General features: G+C 37.2%; 1 protein-coding gene across 3 annotated transcripts in view; it reads right to left on the reverse strand.

Annotated features, from left to right (window-relative positions):
• Positions 1-22301, reverse strand: part of CCDC149 (coiled-coil domain containing 149) — a 42835-nt gene that overhangs the window by 10893 nt on the left and 9641 nt on the right. For 2 of the 3 annotated variants that reach the window (XM_031055171.1, XM_014312238.2), the window contains exons 3-9: positions 20402-20509; positions 14760-14876; positions 13260-13432; positions 11716-11788; positions 10353-10437; positions 9114-9258; positions 2703-2779 (exon numbers count right to left, since the gene is read on the reverse strand). In XM_031055171.1, coding sequence (XP_030911031.1) covers positions 2703-2779; positions 9114-9258; positions 10353-10437; positions 11716-11788; positions 13260-13432; positions 14760-14876; positions 20402-20509 — 778 coding nt within the window. Of the gene's footprint in view, positions 1-1365; positions 1399-2702; positions 2780-9113; positions 9259-10352; positions 10438-11715; positions 11789-13259; positions 13433-14759; positions 14877-20401; positions 20510-22301 lie in introns of all 3 variants that reach the window. The other variant, XM_031055174.1, reaches the window with a different exon arrangement.

Consider the following 22301-nt stretch of genomic DNA (forward strand, 5'->3'; position numbering starts at 1 on the left):
GCATTGAAACTCTCTTATCATCCCACACAGAAGAAGGCTGAGTCATCTTTGGCTCTTTCTTAGACTTTTTCTTCAGTGGAAATCTGGAATTTTCAGGAAATGATAGATTTTAAAAAAATACAGAATTACCCATCTGAATGTCTAGTGACATCAGACTGTGAAAAGAATTAAATGGAGTTTATTATGTACTGTCATTGAATACATTTAACTTATTTGTGTGCATATTTCAACCACAATGTAGCCAAGACAAAGCAAAGAATTAAATGCTTCTGTGAACATCACATTCTCTGCTTCCTTCTTAAGGGAAACAGGATTATAAAAAGAAAATCAAAGGCAAATCTATGCCCAAACTTGCTTTCTTTTAAGCAATGAAAACAAACCTCACAAGAGATTCACTTAACTAAAGCCCATTTTCTAAGCAGGGCAATATAAAGTCTGGTACGCAGAATTTCCAGAAGGAATGAAATTTTACCTTCTCAAAAACTAAATATGCACTTCCTATCGATTAGCTTCCCCATAGTTCATTCATGACTTTCTCAAAAAGCAGATGACAAATATGTCATCTAACAAAAAAACAGAGGCATTCAAGATCTTTCTTCAATAGGATCAAGTATATAAACAGCATTTGGAAGATATTATTATCATGGTGACAGCGTATGTCATAAATGTTATATAAACAATGATGACTAAGTAGGAACATTAACTTCAGATTAAAATCCTGCAATTTGTAATGTGCATTTATTTCAGCGCTAGAATGAACATCAGTTTTTATTTGCTTTTTCTTTCCAGTGACAAAAAATTCCACTCACAACCAAATAATATTTTTTCACTCTGGATTTAAGACTGACTAGATGAGATACTCTCCATGTTCTGCTCCTCACCCAAGCCAATATTTAGCTGCAGAATCCATTGTGGTATTCCCACACTAACTGTTACACACTGCTGTTTCATGGAGCTGAAGCTTTACACTCTCTGAAAAGAAAACTGATGACCCACCAGGTGTTGCAATGCTCTTTTTGACCACCTCAGGATTAGAGTGCACTTGGAAACAAAAGTGCACTCCTGATTTAAAAGGCAAGCAAAAAATCAAGAAAACGTCAGGGCTCAACAGAACTCACAATCCAGTGTAAAATTCCTTAAAAAATATTTAAGATCATCCTCTCTTACTATTTTCTGTAATGCAAATGAACTTTCATGTAGAGCAGCCTCCATTTCTCCTGTGGTCATCTAACTCAATTGACTGAACATCTAAATCTGCTGGATATAAAAATGTTCAGATAACATTTCCATTTATTTACATGCAATGACAATATTTAACGTACTGCTAGGATCATTTACTAAAAAAATACGTTAAGCAGAACCTACTCCCAAATCCCACTGAGACATTGTAGCTCAGGCCTTCAGGCAGCAAAAGAAAAGAAGGAAAAAGACAGTTGTTATTGTATAAACATTAATTTGATGTTTTACCTACATAGATCAATACGGTGCAAGAAGTTCCCACTTCCATTTTTTTAAAATACATTTTGCAAACATGAGAAGTGCTGCATTTATCAGTGTAAAAATTTTATGGAACACTAGTTTTGAAAAACAAAACTAAACAAAAAAAGCCCTACAGTACCTTGAAGCAGTGAGTTTGAAAGACATGTTTGTAGTAATGTACTAAACTGCATTAGCAGGGTCTTAGATAAACATTTCACCTTCATCTCTTGGAGAATGAAGGGAGGTACAACTGCACTAAGCACACTACACATGTTAGTGACTAACTGTGGAGAAATCCATGGAAACACATTTGGACCTCCAGTTCTGGAAACAGTCAAGCAGGACTGAGAAAGCCCAAACAGGCAAGCTGAAGCAGAAACACACCACGTCAGCCCAAACAGCTGAATGGCATAGATTTGTTACAAGGGCTCTTCAGCTCTGTCAAATGTTTCCTTCTAGATGTACAGGTTAGGTGGAAAAACCAGAGCCAAAAAAAACAGAAGCCTAAACCACTCTTTCTCACTCTTACTAGCACTGATAGAAATCTGTAAACAACAAAGCCTAATGATGCAAACACCACCTACAAAGTAGCATAATTTACAGTGGTTACAAAAGACACAATTAGGTGCAATGGGAAGAAAAGAAGCAAGAAAGTAAATGTAAATTAAATATTGCACATTTTCCTAACAATGATGTCTATTAGGAAGCAGATTAATCTCCCATTACTTGAGTAATTTAAAACCAAATACAATACTTAAGGGACTATAGGGAATAAGCCTGTTCTAGAGAGATGGACTAGAAAATTTAGAACCATTTACGTTTCCAATTTATAGGAGCTTATGATTCTACAGAAAAGCATTTAAAAACAGTAAAAAACAAAATCCATGGTTAAAAGAAGTACAAAATTAATAAAATTGGTTGAAAAACATAATGACCAATGACCTGTGCATCATTTTATGCAATGTTTAAATAAAATAGTTCACTTTTTTTTTGCCTGCTGTCTACGGAAATAATTTGATTACTTCAATATTTAAACAGTTTTTTTAGCACTTTTCATGTTATTCCACTTAACATTTATTAGACATTTCTAATTTTGCAAATGTGCTGAACAGAACATTCACAAGGTAACTGTCATAAAAAAAATCACAGCCAAACTTCTCTTAAATGCAAACATACCCTTGAAAACTAAATAATGCAAGCTATTTGCTTGAAATTTTACTAACCTGGAAGACTCCACAAGCCAGCAATTTCCAAAGTTCTTAATTTCTTTTCTAGTTCTGCCACTCGATTACCTAGAATTCTGTGGAAAAAGAATAGTTGTTATACCAAGGTAACCAAAGCCCAATTACTTATATGACTACAGTTGAATTTTTAAATTGCCACTTAACTAGTGCAGTAAACCTGTATACAGTCATCTCTTTTCACTAACAGCGATGGACAACATCTCCCGGAGTTAAAAGAATATTAAATATATTTGTCTAATCTATACCATGCTCTTAAAAAAGCAAAAGGCCTAGGAGGATGTACTGTACATTCTATCTTTGCAGTAAAGAAAAAGAAAAGCAACTCACAATATTTCTATCTTCTTGCCTGCAAATATCACTTTATTTTTTTATAGCTAAAACCAGAAGGTAAAAGCTATATAGACAAAATATCTCAAGACAGCATCCAGACTGACTCTGAAGTTCCACGACACACATTTTTGCATTCCTTTATTCAGGGAATATTTTCTATCACTAAGATTGCTTAAAATGGTAAGGAATAATTTTTCTATTACATCTTATTTTTTTTTTTAGCATTAAACTGCTTTCTACTTTACTAAAAAGCTTCAAGCTCTTTAGTGCCTTTATCACCCACTCAGTATTCACTGTATTTCTCGGGTCATGTCTTCTTTTGTATCTGACTTCATACACAAATACTATTTGCAGTTAGCTCTCCTGCAGGATTTAACTTTTAGTCTTAATTCTCTCCCCAGATCAAATGAGAGATTTCTATCTTGAAAAGAAGGCTTGTTTCTCCAATGAATTTTTGCAAGTGTTTCACAGGCACAGCAAGTCTGCAAAATCTTTAAATAAATCCCAAACAATACTCACTAGACTGAGAAACGTAGAGAAGGCAGCAATTCTAAACATGACAGCAGAGATTATGGACAGCAAGTTTTACTCATCAAATTACAGCAACAGGATAAATCAGTTAAATTTGAACTGAATGCTGAGAAGCAGCATATCCCAGCCCAGCAAGGCAATAGAATCTTCCTGTGCATCCCAGAGCTGTGTAATACTGCACCGAGAGCTCCTCAGCAAGGGCTTTATGTGCAGACATTTGAGCACACTGGGAATGTCATTACTGACAAGATGGCAGATTCTGGGAAGGACGTGAAGAATAGCACACCCAGCAAATATCAAAGGGGCTAGGAAAATTGATTAACAAGGACTAAGCATTTCTGAAATCTCTACTGTGAGGGCTTTGCAATGACACAATGAAAGCCTATAAGTATTTTAAAGATTACAAAAATATCAAGATGAGAGACAGAATGTAAAATAGAAAGAGAAAGCTTGTAACAAACATCAAAGAAAGCACTGAGAGGTACAGGGGTGTGTGTCAACTAAAAAGAACAGTCCATCACATTCAAAAGCAGAGGAGAAAAGACAAAGCAGTTATGTTTATTTCCCCATTGAAAACTCAGTATTTCAGTAGGTTAAAAAGGTTACAATTTACTACCGTCTTCTCCAATGAAAAGCAAAATTATTCAGGTCTAGATTTCACTTTCAGAAGGCTTCCATCTGGTATGAGAAACTCAGCCTTAATAACACCATTTTCATAACCCTGACATCCAGCAGTTGGGCTCTGCAGTACAACACACCAGCTGACAGCAAAAGGCACTGGAGCAGCTTTAAGGAAACTCCACCTTGCACACTGGGAGCCCCTTCCCACCTTCCTGCCTAAAGCCTCACCAAGGGTCAGCTAAAGAAATTGCAATTCCCCAGGCCTAGAGGGGAACAGAAAGACATGACGTAAGACTCTTCCACATCGTGTTAGTTCTGGTAGGGAGCTGACAAAGCAATGTTGATTTGGCTAATGATTGTCACCACAAAGGAGTCAGAAGTTTAACACGTCCAATCCTTATTATTTTCATAAGTAGTTCACCACTAGTTCCAGGGCAGAAAATGGGAAGGATGCTGCCCTCCTTGCCTGCTAGCCATACCACATACATCTCAACCCTCTGTAAGAAGTTATTGCTACTGCTCTTGTTATTCCGGTAACAACAGCAAAGTCACTTTTCTCTTGATTCTCTTAAAATTAATAATTTATTAATAATTATTTATAACTATTTTATAATAATAATATATTATATATTATAATTAATACATTCTATATTACATAATAGAATATATTATATAATTATATATTTTAAAATATTCTCTATATTATATAGTTATAATTTAATACTGTATAATATTATGTATTATGTAATATACAATGTTATATACTATAATATAATTATATTTAATTATAATTATTTTTATAATTATATAAATAATCAGAATTATTTATAATTTATTTATAATTTATTTCTTTATCAGCTGTACCACACTAGTTCTAATGGTTTTGAAGAGAATATATCCTGATAATACCTACTGAATCCTCTGAAGAGGCACTGAGTGATTTTTTTTTAACCTTTGTTGCAGGTTCTCATATAGAAGGATTATTTTGTCTCTCAGAACAATGCTTGGCAACAGCAGAGGACAATATTTAACCCCACTCCTTTCATTCAGGAAGAGAGCAAAATACATTCAGTGATGAGTATCATTCTAGCTTGCTTAAAAACCCCATTATCCTAAGACAGGTATGGGAGAAATAAAACCTAAATAAAGCTGCAGGTTCCTATAGCAATAAATTTTTGAAAGATAAATGTGTAAGTTATTCTGAACACAATGTGGTTTATCACATTTCTTCCTTTCCCCTGAGACCTCCAGACAATTGGCCACCTCCATACATGCTGTGGGAAGACTGAGCTGCGGTGGCCTGGGTAGGCCTACCTGGGTGGGTATTTTTAAAGGGACTGCATGGGCTGGTACACCCAGTTCCCCAATCTCTTTTTTTTATCTCTAGACACAGTGAACCAGATCCTTCTACTAAAACAGAAGGATTATGTCACAGACACAGGTGATAGCTATTTCCATTGTTCTCTGGTCCTGTGCCTAATGCAACAAGGGAGTTAGTATAAACCTCCCTCCAGGATAAGGTTTTACAGAAATCTGTTGTTCATGCAACAGTAGCAATGGTCCCACCTGAGCTGCCTTCACCTGACTTTAATTTAGCTCTTGCGGCAGAAGACATACACCCTCATACAGATACCATCACTAAATGCCTGTAAATAGGACTGTCACAGTCCCATATCTGGCTCTGCACCTCTCATGGAAACATGTGCTCAAGTTACAGACTGACACACTCCTTTTTGTAATTTTGGACATGACTGAACTTGCTCAAGTTAGAAATGTTAAAATTAGTGCAATATATCTAACCACCAGAGCAGCTTTTACGCTGATGCAGCTTGCACAAGTGCTGGCAATTTCAGGAACAAATTGCACTAAAAAGAACAGCTAATAAATGGTTTATTGCTGGTAGAATAAAAAAGGATGTTTATCCATTTGCTAAGCAGAGTTAGGACAATTTGGTTTTGCATTTATGGAACTGTTTAATCTTGCAACACACTACTGCATAGAGAATTAATTTACAACTGCCTTTTCAAATTAAGCTAATGGGTTTGTGAACAAAAACACAGGACGTTACTTGAACTTAGCATTAGTAGCTACCCACCACCTTGGAAAAACAATCTGGCTTTTTCCACAACAACTTTTTTTCTGAAAACTGGGGATAAAAAATAAAGGCTAGATTTAGCCTGCTTGTCCCTAGGCACATACTCCCACAGTTCCTTCTATCATGCCACATCTTTAGAAGACTGGCAATAACCGTAGCGTGCCTTCTCCAAGAACAAGCGGCAATGGATTTTTTTAACAACAGTGTAAGAACAGAAAGTAAACTTCAACAGAACATCCAAATTCCAATCTACACTAAAAAATCCACTGTCTTGTTATTGCTTCAGTTATTCTGAAAGCAAATCCATCATTCTGCTATTGTAAACTTATACAGCCAACTCTCAATCTGCAAGCTACCAAAGAGGTCTAGACCTCAGAGTAGGTTAACTGTATGGGGGAAAGTAAGTTCATATGGTCTGAAAAATCTCATTTACTGATAGTGAGAGAATCACTACTAGGTCATTCACCCATCAAATATCAAATGCACAATTTCATCCACAAAAAGAAACAACCTCCCCAAAATCTCATGTTCTTTACCCAATAAATCTCACTTTCTTCAAACAACAATCTGAAAGAGTAAATGTGTCCTCCAAACATGCTCTCTGTACTTGGAAAGACTGCTGCCTTGGGATTTATGTAAAACTTTTTATCACTACAATTCTGTCTAGCCCCACATCCTTCTCAGCTTCCTATTTTGAATGGAGAAATGGCTTCAACAAAAGAATGCATCCTCCACTAGTACCAGTTTACAACCCAGTCTTTTTAACTTGTGCACTGATCATACACTCACATCTAACCTTCTCCAACAGGTGGGCAGTTTCTTTTCCATTTTCACAAGTCAGCAGACTTTTAACTTTTTATATGGCAAATAAGTGCCCTCATTTATTTGCATCTCAAATAAAGGATGTTTTTCCTTGATGCCCTACCTGCATTTCCCTTTTTCACATTAAATTTTTATGTCTTAGGTGTTTCCACTCGTAGTGGTTCCCATTCCTCCTAGCTCCTTAATAGCTTCTTTAATCCACCTAAAGTCAAAAGTGACAAAAAGAATGAGAATACCACAAAGGAATGTTTTTTAGGCTCTTCACTCAACTTGATCGGGATTTATCTATTTTTTTTCCCTGAACCATCCTGAACAGAATATAACACTACAGTTCTGAGAACACACCTGACCCTGGACTGATATGGACTGTCACTTCCCTCTAAGACCTGATCTTCTGCTGGCCATAGAATAGTAGTTGGCATTTATCCAGTCTGTACTGATGGCTTTATGTGACCAGTGGGGCACACAGACATAGGGATCACATCTCCTCATGTGGGTTATCTCAAGATAACCCATACTCAGGAGGTGAAAGCAGAAAGAGTAGTATGAGAAAACAATCATTGCAATAATATTTGAGAGATGCAAGAGACTGCATATCACCAAAGAGGAACAGAAAACTAAGAACTTTGCAAAAAAAGAAAAATTATGCAAAATAAAACACTGGGTAATGATACAGTATCAGGATGTAAAAGGAAAGGATTGGTTACACCTGGAACAACAAAAGTTGTTCTCTGGATGTTTTCCTTCTGATGTTACATTAGCAGTAAGAAGGAAGTAAGCAGCTGTTAGCCCTTCCTTAGCACTGCTCTGTGCAGCAGCTCCTTTTGTATCACAGGACAGGAATTGACTAAGCTGCCATCAGTTAGATCTGGGCTACATTTTCACCACTTTAGTCTCCTTTTAGCTGATTAGCCATTTGATGTGTCAAAAATATTAAAAGTGGCTCTTAACTGCTCCTTCACTTCTGTTGCCACATGGCTCAGAATTATGCAATGGAGTCTGCCTACTATCTAAGTTATCAATTTTCAAAGTGAATCATCCATTCTAGTGTAATACAGTTTACTTCAGAACTACTTCTTTTCAGGAAAGATGTCTGGCTGTTGCTGGCATCTGGTCCTGATGTGCTTTTGAGAAGCCTGAATAACCTCTGATTACCAGCAGTGACTCAGGGTTAAAAAAAAAATAACAAAACAAAACAAAAAACTCACCAACAAAAAAGAGGGGGTGAAATTGAGCACAAAATCAAGGAACACTTCCTAGCTCTGATTTTTATATACTGTATAAGGACAATAATATCAGAAAGTCACAAAATGTGTCAAAAATTTTTATAGTCTGCCATGATAGTAACTGCCACAAAGAATTCTACTGATGAGCAGAATAGCTAAGAGTAAACAAATTTTCCTTTAAAGTTCAGTTCAGATTAAAAAAAAAAAAAACATATAGTAGCAATCAAACTGTGTTTATCTCCTTCAACTTTTAGCAAAGAAACTATAGGAGCAACAGGTATCATCTGTATGACACAGGCCACTGAGCATTTGTCAAATGTTACATTAACCCTTTCAGACTCTTTTCTAGGAGCAACACTTACTAACCCCATGAGAGCTTATTAGAAATTTCCTGCATTGACAACCAATTACCACATATCTTCTCTCCAGTTCAAGGGTGTCCTTCCTCCCAGAAGCTTTACTTTAGCTGTTTCTACGGACTTCCTGCTAGAAGTCTGCTTTGAGTTATTACAGTTTGTAATAACCCAAACAGCAAACCAATCCTTGCCTAGCAGAGGCAGACAGGACTCTGTCAACCCCAGAATTTAAAATGAAAATGTAATTTTTCTCAAATCACAAATCTGGTCTTAAAAACTAAAGAATCCACCGCTCAATGATGATGATGAATTTTCTGTGAAAATGAATCTTCCTTCCCATTTCCCTTAATATTTCCCCAAACCAACTTTCCCATAGCTTGGTATTTTACTTAGAAGTCATGCCACCTACTTGTTGGTTTGTCTTTGGTGTTGTATGACCATGTTTTTTTCATGGATGGTTTCCAGTAATGCAGTGGCCAGTGATTTGAGATCTGAAATGGATTGTGGTGTGGCTGGTAGGCTACATCCATGATCCTCCGACAACAACTCTTGGACTATAATGTTAAAAACACAAATGAGTTTTGGCTCCTCATGCACAGAAATGCAACACAAACATTGACTTAGCATTAAGGAACTATTCCAGTTACTTAAATGAATACATGTATTTTTCTTTCAACTAAAAAACAAAGCCAAAAGATCAGAACTGTAATTTCTAGCTGGCATAAGTATGGTGGCTTTCCAAGTTGATTGTTATTCACAGCAATAGCCAGAACAAGTATAGGCAGACACATCTTACATTAACTTGATTCTGCTTTTCGAAAATTCTTTGTGTTCAGAAAGATACAAAATAATTATTCTACAGGCCTGCTAAGTGGTAAAATCTGTAACTAGAATCTGGCTCAGCTTCTTTACATATATATACATATACATATACATATACATATACATATATATATATACACACACATATATATGCAAGTACATGGAGAAGAGGAGAAAAGAGAAGTCAAAACCAGAAAAATGAGTTTCAACTTACCATGACACTTACTGCTGATCTCATGTGTGTGTATGAATATACCTACATTTAAACAGTAGGGTGGCAAGATATACTGTTTGCTTCAAAGAATTTTCTCATTCCCTTTCTTTCCTAATCTTGATATTTTCTTTGAAACCAGGAAAAGAGATTATTTTGCTACCCATGAAGAAACATGGGACACAAAGATTTCTTGTAAAACATCTGAATGTAAAAGCTTCCAAGAACAGCAGCAGAAAACCTGACTTAGTGCCCCTCCTCCACCACCCAGTCTACTTTTCATTGGAATGCGAATTGTGACTGCCATTGTTAGCAGAGCAAAGAGATGAATAAAGAAGTGATTTGTCAGGGTCTAGAGAGTAAAGAAATATTTGATAAGACTAATGGGGGAGAGAATGAATGGCAAAAGAATTAACAAAAGAAGAAGCAGTAATCCAGAGGCAAATGTTATATTGTAAAGTCAACTGAGAAGAGGACAGAATTAGCACATAGTAATAAAAAGGGAATGGGAAGAGAGCTTTTGATTTGGTTGGTAAGGAAAGGGTTAGAAAATTAAGAGGTTAGATGAAAGGAATTCAATGAGATACGCAACACCATGCTGCATTTATGCAATACCTTGCTTTGCAGAAAGGACTCCAGTCAGAGCACTGCTACTGGATCTACTATGAGCCTTTGAATTTTTTCGTCTCTCTAGTGCATTCTAGGGAAACAACAAATATCTTATTTAGAAAAACAGTAGCAAACAAATCCTGTCATTAGGAGGAAAGAATCTGGAAGTTCGGGTTTTGGTCTCAGAGCAACTCTGCAAGGCCTAGATTTTACACCTATAATAAACTATGGGGGTGTAACTCTCTAAGATTATTATTCTCTAGCCTAAAGTCTTTGGAATGTTACAAAGACTCATCTGTCTCATCATAATCACTTTACTGCAGTCTCTCCCACCCACTCCCCCCAGTGTATAGTTAAGACTTGCCTATTTTTTTTCATAATCTGCTGACTGCCAGTGAAGATACTGCTGTGGACAACACCAACTGGAAACAAAAGCAAACTTTTCCCAGCATTTCTTTGGATAGGTTTCAAAGGGAAAGTTCCAATTCCTCTATCAGAGTTTCTATAAGGCCTTTTAGTACCAAATACTGACTTTCAGGAATTAGAAGCAGAATGGTCCTGCTACAGAAGTCCAGATCTTTCAATTACAGTTCTGTGAAACCCACTGGACCACCAAGATGCTCAGTTCTCACCAAAAAACCCACATTCCAAGAGACCCAAGCTGCAAGCAGGAACAGACACTGAAATGAAGTTGGTACTTTGAGGAGCTTTGCTTATGCACAAAAAACAATCAGGCCTGTGACTACTTTATAGTGACCTAAATGAAGAAGTCCTATTGACAATCCTAAGATTACCTTTCTCGTAGTCTGACAAGCAGCCCTCCCCTCCCACTCCCCAAAATGACCTGCAGAAGGAAATAAGAGTGCACAGCTTCTGGGAAGGGCAAAAATCAGTCCTGAATGTTTTATGTAAAATAGCATATAGTTTAACTCAGGAGAAGACGAACAATGAAAGCTTAGTTACCATTAAGCTACATGAAGAAATAGCACCGCCACCACAGACTGCGACACCAACATGGCTGCAGTTATTCATCACTGCATGATCTGCTACTTTTCACCTAGCAGCTGGCTGGAAGGCTGATCATCTGCCCCCCAGGAGACTGATGGTTCCCCCACAGAACTTAAAACAGGTATTTCATTAATTTTTCAAAATACTCTTAACAGGTATCCCTTTTTACTACCCTCAGCTAAGAAGCCTACAAGGAAGAATGAGCATGTAATATGTATACATACTAATATTGTCAGAATGTCAATGGTGGACTTTTCTTTCAAGAACAAATTTGTTCTTCAAACACATTTAACATGAAAATGAAGAGTAACTTCAATGAACAAAGAAGCACAGTTTAGATGATACACTGAGAAGATCTTACCTTATATTTAGTAATACTAGACTTCAGAAGGTTGACTTCCTCTTGAAGTTGTTTTAATCTCTCTTGAAGATACCTGAAAAAGAAATTTAATCCTTTACTTCATGGAACCTTCAAATACTGCCTCAAGCACTCTTCTTTACTATTTGGCATGTCCTCTCTTTGAACTAGTGAGAGTTCTTTTCCCTCTGCAGTTCTCTGAGGGATGAAATAACAAAATCTTACTGTTCTTGACCCCTTAAAACTTAAAGTAGGGAAACAAATCACATCAGAGCAGGAGGCTGCCCTCCTGTTATATTTGTCAAGCATGCTGCACAACTATTTTGTATTGGTTGTCAGGTTTCTGGGGAAGAAAGCTAAAAGAATATATTTGTGTCTAGAGGAAATAGTCAGGAAGCATTTATGTGTGCCCTCCATACTTGAAGTTCTGTGAGATGGACACATGAAGATTTGTATATATGTCAACACAAGACTCAGCTATGCAGAACTTTCACATTGCAATATCCATTACTTACTTGGCACTTCTCATTAGCAATCACAAAGTTGAAAATTTAACAGTATAGCTGAAAAATGGTACACAGTTAAATGAAACAGCACAGTTCTTCCTATTAGAGTTTATGAACTTGGATGAGACAGTTATTTCCAAGTAGGAAAATATATTTTTTATGAATAAAGGGTTTATAAGGTATCTTCTTTCATGTAGTACAACTGCAGCTGTATTAGGGTTTATGACAATTTAATTATTTCACAGGAAAAAACTCACACTGTCAGGGGAGCAGGGGGCTTAAATTGATACAGAATTGATACATCTGTAGGCCACACAAAACAGAAAAAAAATCCCTGAAGCTGCAGGGAAGAAGAAATGCCTTTGGTAGTACACTTTCTTGCCTAAAGCATAGGTTTTGTAAATGGAAACTGTCTTACAAGTTCTATTTCACTTTAAGGTAATTGTTGACATCAAGGGAGATACCTGCTATGGCTCTGTCAGTGACTCCTCCCTGTCATCCCTAGTAGAGACCATAAAACACATTCTTTTCCCAAGAAGTCAGCAAGAATATCTACATGGGTGATTTCACCAGCAACTTTTGTTGGCAAATCATTCCATGCTGACAACCTCTCCCTGTGGAGAAAATTATGTCTGTAGCTGTAATTGAGGGTACTCAAAGTCCCGGTTTCCAATTCAAGATTAGTCCACTACAGCTCACGGGGGGTTTCTGAATACACAAAATTTTAATATTCTTGCTTTTGGTGCCATACAGTGATGGGAATAAAAAGGTCTTCTCTTCCTTTTCCTTGTTTAGCTTTATTTGGGAACATCACTGGCATCTCTGTAGCCAAATACAACACTGGTAATTTCCTGCAGCCTAGATTTCTCAATATTATTTAATGCTTAGTTACAGTATAAACAAAACAGGCAAAACGAATTTCCAAAATGTCTTAATTTTCATTCTTGGATATATTTTCTTTAAAGTTTTGTTGTGACTGACTTCCTGATACTCCTATTACAACAGCACACTGTTTTTCTAGGGAAACAGTAAAGCACTCACCTGTTCTCCATGCAGAGAGCATCTATGTCAATGATCCGGTTTTCATGCCCTCCTAAGACATGATTCAACTCTTGGTTCAGTCTGTCAGACTTGTCTTGGTAAACAGAGCGTTCCTCTTTCACATCCTGTAGCTCATCCAGTGCAGCCTGAAGATCATATCTCAGAGTCTCAATCTGAGAAGAAAGGAGAGCTGTATCAGTATGAGTTTAAACAATAGCTAACATAGGATCCAGCCTGAAAACAGCAACAAGCACATGTTTGAACAGCATTGATTTTGGACAGTCAGAAGTCTTTTCAAAGCTCATAACCCCAGGTATTTTTACACAATTTCATTTAACTTTGAGTTAGGTAACTCTACCAGTTAGATTAGTTTGAAAAAATTTCTAGAAAACAATTAAAATGCAACAGCAAAAGAAATCTCAATCCCTACTGTAATTCTGTTCTACAAACATATTAAGGTGGCTTTATCATATAATTTCTAGGACTTCAGGAATTAAGTCAACAAACCTTGTCAAAAAGCCTGTAAGAGGGAATTTGCACTAATCATGGGACTTGAGCAATGAGGCTCCATAAAGTAAGAACTGAAAAAGTACAAAAATAAGCAATCATGGAGGCAACAGGATGAGCTGTGCTGTTAAGCAAAAGGGTGAAGAAGTCCAGCATGAAAGATACTCAAGGACAAAGAGCTGCAAACTTCCAAGGAGATGAAACTGAGTGTGAGAAAAGTCTGCAGGGACAGAAGTCTCCACCCACACCCTAGAAAACATGGATAAGCCAGGAAGGACAACAGACCACCATTTAAAAGAGGCTGGGTGATGAACAGAAAGAACACAAGCTTGGTAACAGAGTTAGCAGGGAGGATCACGCTGTTGGAAGAAGACCAACAGCCTTCCCAGTAAGGTACAGTGGTGCTGCATTGAGGGAAGACTGAAAAACTAGAAATTCCTGGATCACAGAATGGCTAATTCAAGTAGGAATAAGTGTGGGAAAAACTGAGAATGCAGAGCCACAAACTGTCCAGAAATTTATGTATCAGTGTTAGGGAAAAAGTCTGATGCTGCATGGTAAAGAGCATTCATACAGACCTGAGGAAGGGAAATAGGTCTTGATGTGAGATTTCTTCAGAAGAGGAGAAGAAATAGCTTGGAGGCAGGAGGAAGAGGACACTAACAACACTTTTACAGAAATTTTGATTCAGAGGGTATCTTTAGGAAGTACATCAGCCACTGCACACTGTGTTGAATACTTTTAAGAGCCTTCACTAAAGGGTACCTTTTATTGACATTCAGTGACAATATCCAATTGCCACAAGTTGTTGTGGAACATTAAAAAAAAGGAGAATCAATAATCTAGAGAAAAAATTCCAGAGATTAGGAATTCACTCTAACCACTACTTCCAACATCAATCAGCTCCCAGCCCTTCAAACAGAACAGAAATGATTTAGTTACTACTACAACAGCTCTGTAAAACATGACACTGTATGCCCATTTAATTATTACCTGCTCTCGAGCCTTCTCCAGCTGCTGAACGAGGTCCTCCCGTTCATGTGCTGCAAAGTGGCGAGCCCCAACTTCATCATCCCCCAGTCTTTGCTTTGCTATGGTCATTCGAAGGAGCTGCCAGGACAAAAACAGAATCTGGTAAGCAAGAAAACATAGGCTGTAGCAGCAGAGTAGATCTGTATTAGGAAGAGTGAAGCTGTCAGCTTTAGATTTCAGCTCTTCCAGGCCAAACAGCTGCTATTATTTAAATCAGAGGGAGGCTTCTGAGCTGAGGGTCAAATCCAATTTTTAGTGAAAAAAATCCATTTGGATAGTCAAAGCATCCACAGGAATTGAATCAGACCCTGCAACAAGAGTCATCAGAGTATACAAATTATGAAAGACCAAGAAAACACAGACATGTGGTCAATGTTTTTTAGGAGTGACAGGAACTAATTCCACTCAGACTAGAACTAGAGAATTATGAGAAAGCCTCTTAGTAAATATGTACATATTAAAATTCTCTGCAGCAGAGAAGTCATTCTGGTTAATAAAAAGGAGCAAAGTGGCTAGTCCACCTTCATTTTACTGACACTACTTAAAACCCCTCCTGTGCTACATCACTGCAGAATTTGTATTAACAGCTGCTAATACATTTGCTTATGCATTATTTTTTAGTCTACTCACAAAAGCTAATTCATGTCAAAAGCAAAAAAATGGGCCAACAACAAAGAGACTTGGCCAAAATGCTCAAGCAAGTAATGAACTTCTGAGCTTGTGACTGCTGAAAACAGTCTGACTTGAATTAATACACATTTACATTCAATATCCAAAGCAAAAAGCAACAACCTTTCAAGGACCATGTAGTATTAAATACCAATCCATAAGGCATTCAGCATTTACAGATGTCTATACTCAGTACAACTAGGCCTCATCTTTAGGAGCTCCACAGAGACCAGGGAAACCCACTACAATAACCAGTCTGACTTTCCCTGTATCTTGGACTGCTCCAAGGAATTAATGCACACCATTATATTGCAGAGTTAGGAAAAAAAAATCAATCTTCTGAAGTAGAAGATTGTACATTAAAATCTCTCTTTGGTATTTATGGGATGCCAGTCACCATAGCTACAATGTGCCAATTAAAATCCTGCTGATGCAAGACGGACTACCAAAATCATCCTCCCTGCTTATTTCAGCTCCAGTTCAGTGCAAGTCACTGAAGCTAGTACAATGTGTGCTGATAAGAAGTTCACTTGTTCAGGGGAAGCTGTGGCTGCAAAGTAACTGGTTTTGGCAAACTATATTTCACTATCCCCACAGGTGAAGTGCAAACTACTGCATAGATAGTGAGGCTGAGTGGATACTAAGAGATATAACTCCTATTAATTTCTTTATCAGAACAAGTTAAAAAGGCAACTAGCAAACCATAGAATGGCTTCACAGCTATTGGATTTTCTTAAAAGCTAGAGTGCTGACGAACAAAAGGTGTGATCACGTTATGTCCTTCAATTCAGATAAATTAATTTAATTTCTAGAATTTCTCTCTAGTGATAAAGACCACAAAAAACAAATGTAATAACATTCTGAGGTTTCAATCTTGTTCAAAAAAACTGGAAATGAAAAGAGGAATCACACTTTATTAATGTCTCCAAAGCCTGCAGCAGAGCAAAACTTCTGCCTAACACTTGGCACCAGGCTGGGAACTGGACCAAAGCTGTCACTCATGCACTATGACCAACTCTCCTCCAGCCCAGGAGGGGGTGAAGCATAAAATATAACTGCAAGCAATTAGAACTTGCAAGGTCAAATACTCTGTCAATAAAAGGAGAACTCTTTATTTACTACCAATTTTGAGGCAAAAAAACCCCAAAACCATGAAGCCTTATGAAAAGAATGCTTCAAAAATCCAAACTGATCCAGTAAAAGCAGCATTATTAACATACACAAAATACAGTAAAATATCAATCCATAAAACAACAGAGTGCTTCTTCCACACAGTTGGCCAATCAGAAAGTTGACAGGGCAGAACAGGCCAAGTCGTTTAATTCTGCATTGCGAATGTCTCATGAGGCAGCACCACCTGCTATAAAATTCTTCCCTGAAAATGCTGTGACCCAAAGAGACACTGTTATGCCAGAGGTTTAAGGGTTTATTTTATATATTAATGCTTTGTTATAAACTTTATACACCAGCCCTCTAGCTGCTAGTATTTTTGTTTCTGTCATTCAGAAATCACTGAGGAAAAGACCACTCAACTTCATTTAGGCTAACACTACCCCTCAGGATTCAGCAAACAGCATCCACAGCTGAACAGATTTAAATTAATGGCACCCTCCCAGAGAAAACTCCTGCTTGTCAAGAACCTATAAATTGTTAACTAAAAGAATCCACTGCTGCAAGCACTGTCTTTTTATTTTAATATCACAGCTTCTTTTTACATCACTTTCAGCTATGACAATTATTTACAAAGTAGCAACGCTGTAGTAGCCCCACAATGACTAAAAACGACATCACTGGGATAGGTGCTGTGCAGGCTAGGAGTCCATAGGCAATACCTGCACCAAAGTTGGACACTCCTGATTATCAATAAAACACGCAGAAAGAAAAGGGAAACAAGCACAACCAATTCTTCATGGAAGGCAGAAACCATCGTGTTTAGCCACAGTCACAGCAATTGTCTTCACCATGTTATCTTACAAAATCTTAAAATGTGGACCAGAACTTGCAAATGTGCTACCTGAAGTCCCAGTTCTGCCCCAACATACACACCCCATTTAACACCTTTCCCTGCTGCTGCACGAAGGACTGTCTGCCTGGCAATAAGGAAGTGACAGTAACACGGCAGCCATTGTTCTCCATGCACCTTCCTCTCGCTCAGCACCGCTCCTGGCAGCTTACAAAAGCAATTCTTTGTGTGGGTAGGCATTCAGGTAAAGGCAACTGAGTCATCTTGTCTTGCAGAAGTCTCCAGTTTCTCTTAAGCTTTCCATTTTTACCCTTTCACATGAGAGAATTAGATATTTTAACTATCTCCTTCTATGTTTTACTAATTGTTTCCAAGCATTGCTGCCAAAACATTAGGAAGGAAAAAGATTAACTAATAACTACCATAAAGATAGAAGAGTTTTCATGTGTCAGAAGTTGCAAGATTGTGATCAATCATAAAAATAAACAGCCTTAGATATCTGTCACTGGAATGCTGCAGTCTAACTACTGCTGTATTTTTCAAACTGCAGCAACAAATCCTTCCAGAGACTGTCTGAACAAGTTTTATTATGTGCAACAACAAAATTCTACTTGAAATGAGAGGAAAAAATTATTTCAGTTAAACCAAATGCAAGTAATTCGTTATTGCCTGATGACGTGTTTAACATGATTTCAACAAGTAAAATATCTCCGGTTCAAGGTTTTCCTGCTAATCCAAGTGACTGTATCCTACTTGTAGCAAACATTAAAGCAGTGAAAAACAAGCCAAGCCATCAAAACATTTCTTTATCAATAGAACTAATGTGTGATATTTAAAGAGGGTTTTTTTTCTTTTTTGGTCCTGCAAAGCTCTTGCCACTCAGTGACAAAGCCTGCATGAGTCACCCCTGCTCAGACATAGGCAGAATTGTTCATCCATAAGCAGCTTCACTTGCTGCAAAAGCAGCTGTTTGTTCATCTCTTGCCAGAAGTCAGGCTGACGTAGACCAGCTGGGCAGGATGCCCTCCCTCACTTTGGAAAAAGCAGTGAGAAGAATGCAGGGGAAAAATGTAAGAACAAGCAAATTATTATGGTTTTTTTTGTTTTTGTATATACCATGCATTATCTGGACTCCAGTGCCTGAGGTATCCCAGCTGCCAGTACAGAAGAACTGATGAGCAGAAGAGAATGGCTTTGTGAACAAACCTAGAATTTTATCACTGAAGCTTGTAGGGAGAGAAATCTGACACAGGAGGAGAGTGTTAAATCCCTCAGAGAGATGGCAATGCTTTTTTAGGCACTTCGAAAACCAGCAACCTGACTCTAAAATAAGCTCTATTTCTCATTTACTTGGAGAGTGAAGAATGTGTTCCAAAAATGAAAATCCTAGTCTAAATTAATCTGTGTCTGATGCAGCTCTTTCCTCCCACTCTGTATTTAGTGATGCACTATTTTGTACCTTTCAGAGAAAAGCACACTGGGCAGAATAACCCCTTTTGTACTTTTCCATTCATTTTGAGGATCATGAATTTAAATCCAAGCTGAGAATACAGATGTCACAAAGATAACTAGCCAACACCATTTTAACCCACAAAGGTGAATCTAAATAGCGCCAGTTCAGGCACAAAGAAGGAGGCTCTGTGTTACCAAGATCATATATCGTCATAAGGAACAGAAAGAGGTACATAACCTTGATATTTAAATGTGTTGCAGTTTTCCTACCTTTGTTTTCTGTTTGTACTTACAAGCCCTTGCTATCTATTCAGGACTGGCTTGGGAAAGGCTGTGTGGCATAATATTGGTACTGGAGAACTGAAAGGCACTGACTTCTACACAGTAATACAGTTCGAACAGTAACATTCAGATGAAAATAAACAGTGGGAAATCTGATCTTTGAAGAGCTGAGCAAGTTTTGCTGAATGCTATGCATACTACAAATCCAGGTTTCTGGATACTTGAACCTTTCCCAGCTCTATGAAGACCTTGAAGGGAGGTCTGTGACAAACAGTGAAAAAACTTGCATTATCACAATATACTCATGTTTAAATGAAAATAAATAAAATAAACTTAAATGGAAAAAGACAAACCCCATCTGAATAATTAAAAGCCATGTCATTTTTATTCAAATTTTAAAATGCCATAATTTTAAAACTGTAGTTGAGGAGGGAAGTTATCATTATTTGTTTCAATTTTTTACTTTGTTAACCACCTCAACTCTCCAATTCAACCTCTCACTAGTTTGATCTCTGAACGTACTTTTGCATAAAGCTCCAGCTGTGAATGTTACACACATTTGGCTTGACTTTAAATATTTCAATTAATGGAGACAACAGGAGTTTGATTAATACCAAATGGCAGATTTTGAGCAATGTTCCATATAACTTGCTAAATTTAGCAATGAAATAAATTGGTTATGTAAGGGTAATGGGATGAGGGCTTAATAGAAAGCTCACTATACATGTTTCTGATCAACTACTCCAGATTTTTTTAAGGGAAAAATTATGCTCCTCCAGCATCTACTAAAATTTTGCAGTTCAGTACAAAAATTATCACATGTAGAACACATACTTATCTGTAGTTATTTGTAAGAGAAAAGACCAATAATAAAATAATTTTTTTTTCAAAAAAAGAAAGGAACATAGAAAGCAAGGCTAAATACAAAATACATCGTTAAGGACAACAGAGCAAAAGCAGCATTCAAAAATACATAATAAGATGCACTTACTGGTATCCTTTACAGCTTCTGTAGTTTCACTGCTCTAAGCACTCTTGTATTATAAAAATATTCTACAAGTTCTGTAACCCATTATTTTATTTGTTTCCCTAAGAAGTAAATGCAAAACCCTAGCCCAATCTACACATTCCATGAGAAGTTCTGTAACCCATTATTTTATTTGTTTTCCTAAGAAGTAAATGCAAAACTCTAGCCCAGTTTACACATTCCATGCCATTTAGTGGCAGTTTGTAATACCTTATTGTCCCCTTGTACTTCTCCCAGTCTCTGCTGAAGCTCTCCAATCTCTTCTCCAAGATGTTTATTTCGATCTTGAGCCTCACTTAGTAGCTGAGCAAGATTTGCCTAGAAAAGGAGTAAACATCAGTCAGAAGTCAGTGTCTGTGGAGAGAAGTGTAAGTAGTGCTTGAAAAGAAAGCCTTGAATTAGTCCTTATCCACCAACAATCTTTACTTTTATTGTTGGTGGTACCCAGACTTCATGCTTCATTAGAGAGATAACAAGAAAAGTCACCTGGCTTCCTTTATCTTTCTATACAGTAGAAAATACATACAGCATGAGTGCATACAGACCCCCACAACAGCACACAAACCTCAAACGAGACAAACTGAAAACATCTATGCTGGTTCCAGTATCATGGCTCGTGGGAAGAATTCAATTCAGAATACTTTGACAATATTTATACAAAGCTGCCAAAATAATAGTTTTAAAGTTGCATATAATTAGACAAAAGGCACAGCTGAGAAAGAATTATGATACAATGAAAGTCCTTAATAGTGTCTAGAGCAGATTTCCAGCCAGTAAAGAGGCTGTCAGCCAAAGTCCCTGACCCTGTATGGAGCTATACCATGGATATCTACTACTGCAAAGCTTCAAATATGACCTGGTTTTTGTTGTTAGGTATTACCTAGATTCTGGAAAAACAGAGGTGAAAGCTGAAGTTTAAAACCCAACCACTGCTCCCCACCCAATAATCCAAGTTAAAAGCAGTCATTCACATTAACCTACTAAGTTAGCAGGGCAAGCAGTCTGGTTTATGATCTTACAATTTAATTACATCAGTTTGATCACTAACAAAAAAATAAATGCAATCTGCTCTTTTCCTATATATGCTATCTGAAAATGAGCAAATACTACAGGTAAATTTATTCCATTTTTACCCTAAAAACATCTCATGAATATACAAACATTGACTCAAAACAGGAAAAGCCTACCAATGACAGCTTTTCTAAGAGAGTTAGAATCATAGTGGCTAAGGTGCAACCTTTCAAGACATTGCCTATGGACAGGTGTGTCATCCACTGCCATAAATCTCAAGAATATGAAAAGAAATTTAAAAATAATCTTCGGATCTTCTAAGTATGACTTAGTAAAGCCTTGTGTATCAGAGTCAATATCTCTGAGCCACCCTTACACATACTCCCTGGATTTGAGGCCAATGCATTAACTGACTGTAATTCATCAAGGGACTGTTCCAAGTTCCCTTTTGGTATTTTAGGTTTAGTTTTAGATTCCCTACCTGCTGTGCTTCTCTTTCAACTTCCCCATTTCTCTATTCTGACATCTCTCTTTTTCAATCTGACTCTTTTACCCAGTGATTCTACTACCACTGGAGTCTCATAGGATGTTTTCATTAATTTTATCTTTACAACTCATACACTGCCAAATCAACAAGGTATCTGATAGCCATTACTGCAATCTTGCTCCTTGTTCACTAACAACTGCTATTTCTACATGTCCTGCTTTACATTTAAGAGAACTGTTAAGAGGAATGTATGAATGTAAATAGGAACATGAACATAGCTGCACATGCATATGACCATTTGCAGGATTAGACTATTAAACTACCGAGTAGAATTTTGCACATTATTATTGAAGAAGGTAACTCCAAATTCCAACTGGTCTAAATTAGTAATATCTTCAAACTTTTGAACAGGAAAAATAAGAAACTGGCAACATCCTACTTGATGAACAAGAAGCCTAAGTCACTGCTACAGCTTCTGTACTTCTGATGCTTTGAGACCAAAAGTTCAGAAGAAAGTTAAAAGAAAGTAAAATTTCACACAATTTTGGAAGAGAATAAAGCATTTTTTAAACTACTGCCAAACCTGAGGACTGCAATAAATAATTTGGGGAA

The sequence above is a fragment of the Geospiza fortis genome, unplaced genomic scaffold (assembly GCF_000277835.1).
Source record: "Geospiza fortis unplaced genomic scaffold, GeoFor_1.0 scaffold40, whole genome shotgun sequence".
NCBI classification, from domain to species: Eukaryota; Metazoa; Chordata; class Aves; order Passeriformes; family Thraupidae; genus Geospiza; species Geospiza fortis.